The sequence below is a fragment of the Papio anubis genome, chromosome X, assembly GCF_008728515.1.
Source record: "Papio anubis isolate 15944 chromosome X, Panubis1.0, whole genome shotgun sequence".
In the NCBI taxonomy this organism is placed as follows: Eukaryota; Metazoa; Chordata; class Mammalia; order Primates; family Cercopithecidae; genus Papio; species Papio anubis.
In genome coordinates, this window is record NC_044996.1 from 30,613,015 (window position 1) to 30,623,908 (window position 10,894).

Consider the following 10,894-nt stretch of genomic DNA (forward strand, 5'->3'; position numbering starts at 1 on the left):
AAAAAAAAAAAAGAGACAAAACAAAAAATTAATACCTTCATTAGGGTACCTATATTGTGACTATGGCTCCACTAGTCTGTGAGCAATCACAGACGCTAACTATGTCTTACTCATCATTGCCAGGGCCTTGGTGTGGGAGGGTGTCTTCACAGGACAGGACAAATAGTAGGTGCAGTAGGAATGTTTGCTGATTTATTGACCAGAAGCATCTGCAAACGAATGCCCTGAAAAGTGTGTACTGATGAGTATCATTTCCTGGGTGATGTGTTAGGTAAGGGCACAACTAAGTCGAGGAATCTCTGCTAGTGCTCTATCAAAAGCATTTACAGGTTTCTTAATGTTATTACCTTTTCCCTTCAGGGACTCATTTGATATTACAGGCACACCCCTGCAAAACATGTGTTATGAGTTCCTCAGCTCTGAATAAGGCTTTAAGGCTTTCCTAAAGTCCACACAATTTTGTTCCGTGGCTATGTTTGAAATTCTACCATCTCATGCCATTCTTTTATAATTAAGCAGACACCCTGAAAAATTTGTGAACACTCCCACACCACCTTCACAAAACGATATAATTGTAAGCCATAAATAGGTCACATGATTCACTAAGGCCGCTATCCAAACAAATGCCTGCCTCATCACATCTGCATGTAATTAAGAGAGTGACTCATCAGTAATCCATGATGGTTAATTGTTGTTATTACTACTTTTGACTTTTTTTCACTCATTAAACTTAAAAAAAAATGTCGGCCGGGCGCGGTGGCTCAAGCCTGTAATCCCAGCACTTTGGGAGGCCGAGGCGGCGGATCACGAGGTCAGGAGATCGGGTGACCATCCTGGCTAACATGGTGAAACCCGCCTCTACTAAAATACAAAAACTAGCCGGGCGTGCATGGCCTGTAGTCCCAGAAGTACTCGGGAGGCTGAGGCAGGAGAATGGCCTGGAACCTGGGAGGCGGAGCTTGCAGTGAGCCGAGATCGCGCCACTGCACTCCAGCCTGGGTGACAGCGAGACTCCGCCTCAAAAAAAAAAAATGTCAAGTATCTACTATTTGAGAGCTACCGGCCCTCATCCCTGAGGATACAGCAATAACGAAACAGACATGTCCCTGTTCTAACAGAGTCATGGAATTTAGTAGGGACATAGACATCAAATAAAACACACATCAGAGATTACCTTGTGAAATTCAACATTTTAAAAAAGATATTAGGCCGCGCATGGTGGCTCACGCCTGTAATCCCAGCACTTTGGGAGGCCAAGGCAGCCGGATGGGAGGTCAGAAGTTCAAGACTAGCCTACAACATGGTGAAAACCCCATCTGTACCAAAAATACAAAAAATTGGCCGAATACTCAGGAGACTGAGGCAGGAGAATCACTTGAACTCAGGAGGCGGAGGGTGGTGGTGGAGCTGAGATTGTGCCATCAGACTCAGACTGATAACAGAGCAAGACTCCGCCTCAAAAAATAAATAAATAAATAAATAAAAATAAAAATTTAAAAGATATTACAGATTCCTGAGCTTTAGAACCTAGAAAAAATATGATTTCTTTTCTTTTTTCTTTTTTTTTTTTTGAGACTTGTCTCGGCCTGTCACCCAGGCTGAGTGCAGTGGTGTGATCTCGGCTCACTGCAACCTCCACCTCCTAGGTTCACAATCCTCCTGTCTCAGCCTCCCGGTAGCTGGGACTACAGCCATGTGCCACCACACGCTTCTGGCTAATTTTGTATTTTTAGTAGACATGGGCTTTCCATGTTGGCCAGGCTGATCTCGAACTCCCACCTCAGGTGATCCAATCTGCCTTGGCCTCCCTTCCAAAGTGTTAGGATTATTATGTTGAGCCACCACACCCAGCAATTTTTTACCTTGTACTTTTTTTTTTTTTTTTTAGATAGAGTCTCATTTGTTGGTAGGATTATAGGCGTGAGCCACCACATGCCAAATTTTGTTTTTAGTAGAGATGGGGTTTCACCATATTGATCAGGCTGGTCTCCAACTCCTGACCTCAGGTGATCCGCCTGCCTTGGCCTCCCAAAGTGCTGGGATTACAGGCGTGAGCCACCGTGCCAGGCTTTTTTTGTTTGTTTTTGTTTGTTTGTTTGTTTGTTTTGAGACAGAGTCTTGCTCTGTTGCCCAGGCTGAAGTGCACTGGCAAGATCTCGGTTCACTACAACTGCCGCCTCCCAGGTTCAAGCAATCCTCCTGCCTCAGCCTCCCGAGTAGTTGGGATTACAGGCTTGCAACACCACACCTGGCTAATTTTTGTATTTTTAGTAGAGACAGGGTTTCACCATGTTGGCCAGGCTGATCTCGAACTAATGACCTCAAGTTATCAGCCCATCTTGGCCTCCCAAAGTACTGGGATTACAGGCGTGAGCCTCCGCACCCAGCCTGGATATGATTTCTTTAGGAAATTTGGGTGTAAACGTTTTGTGGTTTCACAACATTATTAGAGTGTCTTTTTATATATCTCTTCCTTGAATTGAAAGTTAATGAGTTGTCATTAATAGAAGTAATGGAATTATTTTGTAAGGAATTTTCTCAGTAATACAAAAAGGAGTTCTGGATCAGTTAAAGTCCAGTAGGAACAGATGGCCTAACCAATTTTTTTGAAAGAAGCACTGAATAAAACAACGATTTACAACATTTGCTTTTTATTTTTTTATTTTTATTTATTTTTTTGACACAGTCTCACTCTGTCACTCAGGCTGGAATGAAGTGGCGTGATCTTGGCTCACTGCAAACTCCGGCTCCCAGGACCAACAATTCTCGTGCCTCAGCCTCCTGAGTAGCTAGGATTACAGGCCTGTGCCACCAAGCCTGGATGATTTTTGTATGTTTAGTAGAGACGGGATTTCACCATGTTGGCCAGGCTGGTCTCAAACTACTGGTCTCAAGTGGTCCACCCGCCTCGGTCTCCAAAAGTGCTAGGATTACAGGCTTGAGCCACCGCTCCCGGTTTATTTACAACATTTGTATAGGATGTAGAGAATCCGTAAGTGATATTGCAGAACCTAGGTTTAATAAAGTAAGAGGCAAAGGAAGGGGGTGGTTTCTTGCATTTGGGTTGGAGAAGAGCAAATATTGTATGGAAAGGGCTAATCCACAGGAGAAACTATGACCTTCATTCAGGTGAGAGAAAGGGCCAGCCAGCATGCTGGAAACCCCTCAGTAAAAAAGTCAGGGAATAAGTACCCTAACTTCATTCTCTGCCCTTTCTGGAAAGTTCTTGCCAGTCTCTCCCATTGACCAAACTCAGCTGGAGAGGCTGGGCGTGGTTTCTCACACCTGTAATCCCAGCACTTTGGGAGGCCAGCAGGCGGGATCACTCCGAGGTCGGGAGTTCGAGACCAGCCTGACCAATAAGGAACTCCCGCCTCTACTAAAAATACAAAAATTAGCCAGGCATGGTGGCCTGCTTGTAATCCCAGCTACCGAGACTGAGGCAGTGAGAATCGCTGAACCCAGGAGTCGGAGGTTGTAGTGAACTGAGATTGAGCCACCACACTCCAGTCTGGGTGATCGAGTGGTTCTGGCCTCAAAAAAAAAAAAAAAAAAAGAGAGAGGGGTTGGGCTGTGGGAGCCTGGCTTCATCTCAGTGGGGAGGCCGAGGACGAGCGATCACGAGGTTTCCAGGAGATCGAGACCATCCTGAGCACAAGGTGAAAACTGGCTCTACTAAAAAATACAAAACTAGCCGGGCGAAAGGAAGGGAGTGCTGTAGTCCCAGCTACTCGAGGCTGGAGGCAGGAATGGCGTGTGGAACCCGGGAGGCAGAGCTTGCAGGAGCTGAGATCCGCCACCATTCTCAGCCTGGGCGACAGAGCCAGACTCAGTCTCTTTAAAAAAAAAAAAAAAAAAAAAAGAGAGAGGATCTAGAGGAGCAAAATCAATAAAGGACATGCAGCACAGGTCCCTACTACTCTTCTCTTTGTTTTTGTTTGTTTTGTTTTTTTTTGTTGTTGATTTTTTTGAGATGGACTGTAGTGGAGCAATCTCACCACTGCAACCTCCACCTCTGGGTTCAAGCAATTCTCCTGCAATTCCTCAGCCTCCTGAGTAGCTGGGACTTTCACAGGCACAGGCCACCATGCCTGTATAATTTTTATTTTTAGTAGAGATGAGGTTTCCCCATGTTGTCCAGGTGGCTGCTCTCTAGCTCCTGACCTCAGGTGATCCACCCACCTCTGGCCTCCCAAAGTGCTGGGATTACAGGGCCTGAGTCACCACACCCTCTCCTCTTTTTTTTCACTCCAGCCCTGGTCTTGAGCTGTTTCTTGGTTCCCAACTTATCTTTTACATTTCTTTTTTTCTTTCTTTTTTTTCTGAGACTTGAGTCTTGCTCTGAGTCACCCAGGCTGAGTGCAGTGGCTTGATCTCAGCTCACTCTGCAGCCCGGCCTCCCAGGTTTACCATTCTTTCCTGCCTCAGCCTCCCGAGAAGCTGGGACTACAGGCTCGCCACCTCACCCGCTAGTTTTTTTATATTTTTTTAGTAGAGACGGGGTTTCACCGTGGTTAGACAGGATGGTCTCTGACCCTCCTGACCTCGTGATCCACCCGCCTCGGCCTCCCTGGGATTATAGGCTTGAGTCACTGCCCGGCCACATTTTATTTTCTGACCAATTTCTTGACCTTTTACCACTAGTAAACTGTGAACTATTTTTTTTTTTTTTTGAGCGGAATCTTGCTCTGCTGCTCAGGGCTAGAATGCAGTGGCCCCACTCGCTCACTGCAACCCCTCAGCCTCCTGGTTCAAGCAAGTCTCCTGCCTCAGCCTGAGTAGCTGGCACCACAGGTATGAGCCACCACATCTAGCTACTTTTGTATTTTATAGAGACAGGGTTTCACTATAAGCTGGCCAGGCTGCTCTCGAACTCCTGACCTCATGTGGATCCGGCTGACCTGGCCTCCCAAAGTAGTTGGGATTATAGGCACGGTGCCTCACACCAGGCCTAAACTTATTTCTTTTGGAAAACTGAAGATGATTCTTGTGCCAATGTTGGTCACCTCTTTCTTACTTGTGACTTCTGGCTTCCTTCCTTCTTCATCCCTTTGATTAAGATGTTTCATCTCGCTGTGCTGCCTTGCCTTAGTACAGCATGCACTCTGGAACACCATTATTTAAACAAAGGCCCTTATAGGAAGTGTGCCCCATATATTTGCTTTGGCCCCAGAGTAGCAGCTGGATGTCACAGGACTGAGATATAGGAAACACTTAATTGTGGCCGACTAATGACTCAGACGTGACTTTAGTTCTGTTTACTTCCATCCACCTTTCTTTGCCTGGCAACCAATTCCATGAATAGATTAAGATCACTATGAACAAAGACACTGAACTCCAAAACAACCAGGTTCAAAGGCTAAATTTCATCAGAGGAGGGATGAAATGATCGGAGAGACTATAGAACTTGAAAAACTAGTATTTCTTGCCTATATGCTGGATGATGAAATTAAAAAAAAAAAAAAGGCAGGCTAGTTAAGAGTTCTGGCACACACAGGAAAGATAAGCTCCACTCTCAGAATAGTGGTTACCACTGGAGAGAGAAGGAAAAGAGATCCAGAAATGAGTTCTTCAACTGAGGCTGTATTTTAGTATTTTTTTATTTTTTTAATTTTGATTTTTAATTTTTTTTTTTGAGGTGGAGTTTCAATTGCTGTCGCCAAGGTTGTGGTGCAATGGCACGATCTGGGCTCATCGCAACCTCTGCCTCCCAGGTCCAAATGATTCTCCTGCCTCAGTCTCCGAGTAGCTGGAGATTTTCAGGCAATTCCTGCCAGGGCACCCCGCTAATTTTTTTTTTTTTTTTCAGACGGAGTCTCACTCTCTGTCGCCCAGGGCTGGAGTGCAGTGGCTCAATCTCGGCTCACTGCAACCTCTGCCTTCTCAGGTTCACGCCATTCTCCTGCCTCAGCCTCCCAAGTAGCTGGGACTACAGGCTTCTGCCACCACACTCGGCTAATTTTTGTACTTTTAGTAGAGATGGGGTTTCACCTGTTAGCCAGGATGGTCTCACATCTCCGACCTCGTGATCTGCCCGCCTTTGGCCTCCCAAAGTGCTGGGATTACAGGCAGGAGCCACTGCAACCCGCCAATTTTTTTTTTTTTTGAGATGAAGTCTTACTCTGTCACCCAGGCTGAGTGTAGTGGTGGAATCTCGCTCATCAGGAACCTTCTGCCTCCCAGGTTCGAGCTGTTTCCTGTCTCAGTTCTCCCTAGTAGCTGAGATTAATACAGGCGCAGTAACCACGCCTAGGTACTTTGCATTTTTTTTTTTCGGAGAGACAAGGTTTCACCATGTTGGCCTGGCTGGTTCTTGAACTCCCTGACTCGTGATTCACTGCTCCTTAAAGTGTTAGAATACAGGCGTGAGCCACTGAGCCCTCGCCTGTATTTTATTTTTAATAAATGAGATTCTGAAGCAGACATAAAAAAATGCTAGAATCTGGTCAGCGGGTGGCTCACGCCTGTAATCCCAGCACTGGGTGGAGGCCGTAGGCGGGCGGATCACAAGGCCAGGAGATCGAGACCACAGTGAACCCCGCCTCTACTAAAAATACAAAAAATTAGCCGGGCGCCGTGGCGGCTTCTGGTAGTCCCAGCTACTCAGGAGGCTGAGGCAGGAGAATGGCGTGGAACTCCAGAGGCGGAGCTTGCAGTGAGCCGAGATCGCCAGCCACTGCACTCCAACTCATGACAGCTGGAGACTCCGCCTCAAAAAAAAAAAAAATGCTAGAATTTAATAATAGTTAATAAATAAGTGTTACTTATGAAATTCTTTTTTGTTCTTTTCTTATTAGAGACAGGGTCTTGCTCTGTCACCCAGGCTGGAGTGCAGTGGCACAATGATAGCTCACTGCAGCCAAGTGATGTTCCTAAGTAGCTAAGTCTTTGTCATTTTCTACGTGTGGAGCGTATGGCTGAGGAAAGTAGAACAGGGAGGCCTTCATCACAGATGTGACAAGGGAACTCAGACAGGATGTAAAGAATAGCGCAATTATTTGTCTGCAAGGGTCCAGATGTTGCACTGGAGCATGTTGCTTTGGTCCAGCTGAGGCCTCAATTAACTCTGGAATCATGATAACGCTAGCAGGGTGGAGGCTGTATAAAGGCTACATGTCTAGCCTTGCTTTACAAAGGAGACAGTTCTCTGTAGTAGATAGGAGCCAGTCTATAAAGCCAGCCTGTTTGGGGCCAGATCTTGATTCTGGCACTTACTAGCTGTCACTTCACTTCTCTGTATCTCAGTTTCTTCATCTGTGAATGTGATGAGAACGTTACCCTACATCAACGGGTTGTTGTGAGGATTATGGCCATGAACTAAATTTTATGCTCTTTTTTGCCATCTATTATCCTTCCAGATGAGCCGAACAAATGGAAATGGAAACAGTCCTCTAGCATAAGGATTGGCAAACTTTAAATTTCCTTTTCCTTCCTTCTTTCCTTCCTTCCTTCCTTTCTTTCTTCCCTCCTTCCCTCCCTCCCTCCTTTCTCCTTCCTTCCTTCCTTCCTTCCTTCCTTCCTTCCTTCCTTCCTTCCTTCCTTCCTTCCTTCCTCTCTCTTTCTTTCCTTTTTTCGAGACCGAATCTCACCTTGTCACCCAGACTGCAGTGTAGTGGCAAAATCACTGCAGCCTTGACCTCCCGTGCTCAAGCAATTCTCCCACCTCAGCATCTTGGGTAACTGGGACTACAGGTGCTCACCAGCATGCCTGGCTAATTTTTTTTTTTTGAGACATACTCTCACTCTGTTGCCCAGGCTGGAGTGCAATGGCACGATCTCAGCTCACTGCAAGTGAGTTGCCTCCTGGGTTCAAGTGAGTCTCCTGTCTCAGCCTCCCGAGTAGCTGGGATTACAGGCATGCACCACCACGCCCAGTTGATTTTTGTATTTTTAGTAGAGACGAGGTTTCGCTATGTTGACCAGGCTGGTCTCGAACTCCTGACCTCAGGTGATCTGCCTGCCTCAGCCTCCCAAAGAGCGAGACTCTGTTTCAAAAAAAAAAAAAAAAGAAAAGAAAAGAAAAAAAGTGGTGAACAGCCTAGATTATTTGGGGTGAGTGATACACATGCCTAGGCTCTGTTTGGACCCTTACTAAAAACTATACCATCCCTTTCTTCAATAAAGAAGACATTTTGTTTCCTTAATACAAACTGGGGACCAAATCTCCACCATTGCGACCCTCCCTAAGCAGATTCTGCTCGTATCCCTCCAGTTGCATTACCCCAAGATTCAGGACTTGCTTTCAAAACAGGATCTCCTCAGTCATACCATTAATACTTCAGAAAACTCTCCATCCTGTTGAAGAACTATAGAGAGTCTCAGCCAGGTGCGATGGCTCACACCTGTAATCCCAGCACTTTGGGAGGCAGAGGTGGGTGGATCACTTGACCTCAGGAGTTCAAGACTAGCCTGGCCAGCATGGTAAAACCCCGTCTCTACTAAAAATACAAAAATTAGCTGGGCATGGTGGTGCATGCCTGTAATCCCAGCTACTCGGGTGGCTGAGGTGGAAGGATCACTTAAACCTGGGAGGCGGAGGATGCAGTGAATTGAGATTGCACCAGTGCACTCCAGCCTGGGCGACAGAGCCAGGCTCTGTTTGAAAAAAAAAAAAAAAAAAGAAGAAGAAATACAGGGAGTCTCTAACAGGAACACTTGAAACCTGCCCAGAACTCAGGTTGCACAGCCCACACAAGTTCTAAATCACAGCATGAGTCAGCCATTATGGTCAGGGACAGACATGGACTATGAGACAGACATTGTCTAGAAAAGGGTAAAAATTACCACTAACATGCCAGGGAACTGCCACAGTACATATCTTTATCTCAGGAGACACCACCAGCCAAGATGACACCATGGCACATCAGTGCCAAGGACATGACCTACATATATACCCACAGAGAGCACTTTCCAAACCAGCTCATGGCTAGACCAGGGTTTATGGCCAACCTTCAGCTAGGCATACTGAGACAGCTGCCCCTCAGATACCTGCTCATGCTTCCACTTAGGGGGCAGGCTTTGTTGAGACAGGATGTGGACATCTCCCTGCTCAACAAACCATGACACTGACTTGACACAGGCCTGCACACACGCTGATCCCTAAACCAGTCCAGAGTGCATAACCATAACAAGATTAGGGATTCCCCAAGACAGACTTTGGTCATACACAGAGCCCAGTTTAGGACAAGACAGACTGGTCTTAGCTCAGTCTTGGGTCATTATGAGTACACCTGCCAAGAACAATGTGCCCATAGCAGAGCTGAGACCAAACTTTTCTAGGGCAAGCCCTCCAGAACAGGGCCCAGCGTTCCAGGCATGGGTAATGTCAGCACTTTGGGAGACTGAGGCAGGAGGATTGCTTGAGCTCAAAAGTTTGAGACCAACCTCAAAGGCAACATAACAAGACATCGTCTCTACTAAAATTAAAAAATATATATAGCACCAGGCATGGTGGTACGCACCTGTAGTCTCAGCTACTTGAGGGAGTTGGTGGCTGAAGGAGGAGGATGACTTGAGCCTGGGAGATCGAGGCTATAATGAGCTCTGATGGCACCACTGCAGTCCAGCCTGGGCAACAGAGAGAGACCTGTCTCAATAATTAATTAAAAAAGAAAAAAAAAATCGCTGGGCATGGTGGCTCACGACTGTAATCCCAGCACTTTGGGAGGGTGAGGTGGGTGGATCACGAGGTCAGGAGATCGAGACCATCCTGGCTAACACAGTGAAACCCCATCTCTAACAAAACTACAAAAAAAGAAGAAAAAAAAATTAGCCGGTTGTGGTGGCGGGCGCCTGTAGTCCCAGCTATTTGGGAGGCTGAGGCAGGAGAATGGTGTGAACCCTGGAGGCAGAGCTTGCAGTGAGCCGAGATCGTGCCACTGCACTTCAGCCTGGGCGACAAAGCAAGACTCCGTCTCAAAAATAAAAAAAGAAAAAAGAAAAAAAAGAAAAAGAGGGCCCAACCCATGCCACCTCCAGGCAGTCCCCATTACAACTGGATGCAGGCCCATAGTCCTGCTGAGCTACAACTCAGACCCATGGCCCCTTCACTTCCTCCACTCTAAACAACAGAAGGGAAGAGACCCCTGCTTGCGACTGACATGCCCTCCAATGCCACAGAGGGTGACCAGCTGTCCCGGTTTGCCCGGGACTGGCCTGATGTTAAACTGGAAAGTTTGGCTTCTCAGGAAATCCCCTAGTACCAGCAAAGCCAAGACAGTCAGTCACCCTGAAGCCACTCCTCATCCCTGTGATGAAATGTGTGTCACCAGCTACTGCAGAGAGTGCTCCCCCTCTGCGTGCAGGGAGGGGCCTGGATCCCCTGTGTGTTCAGAAGCCATCACTTGATCTGCAATTGTTGGGCCATCACTGCCCGTTCTGCTGCACCGAGTGCTTCTCCCTACAAGCCGCTGATGCAGCCTCCCTCTCTTCTGCCTGCTAAATTATCCTTACTAACAGAGGAACTCAAGGGCCCTTCATCCCTCTCATGATGGCTAAGTCTGCAGCAACGCCTCTCTGCTGATTCAACACACATTTACTGAGCCTTTACGGGGTTTATTAGAGGCGGCCCTTGCTGCCACATTTTCAGAGCAAGTCTGGTTTGACAGCCCCTCCTGCCTTCTGCAAAGGCTTTTTCCACAGCAACGTGCAGGCCTGTGTCTCCTCTCCTGCCCGTTCATGGGAGCTCAGGAATCCCACGTGCAGGTCACAGCTGCTCCCTGAGCTTCCACACACGCAGGCTTCCAGCTCAAGAGGCACCCAGTTTTATGGAGCCTTGGCTCACAGCCGGGCACCATGCTCGGTGCTGGAGACCTGGAGGAGAGTGGCAGTGGTTTCCTGCCCATGAGGACCTTAGCTCTCAAAAGAGAGATAGGCGCCCGGGAACACACGGTCA

At 47.2% G+C, this 10,894-nt stretch overlaps 1 protein-coding gene across 1 annotated transcript in view; it reads right to left on the bottom strand.

Annotated features, from left to right (window-relative positions):
* The window catches only part of LOC116272107 (putative uncharacterized protein encoded by LINC00269), a 49,037-nt gene extending 38,358 nt beyond the window's left edge, over positions 1-10,679 (bottom strand). The window contains 2 exon segments of the mRNA XM_031660947.1: positions 8,966-9,099; positions 10,539-10,679. Coding sequence (XP_031516807.1) covers positions 8,966-9,099; positions 10,539-10,679 — 275 coding nt within the window.
* Positions 10,680-10,894: the final 215 nt, after the last annotated feature.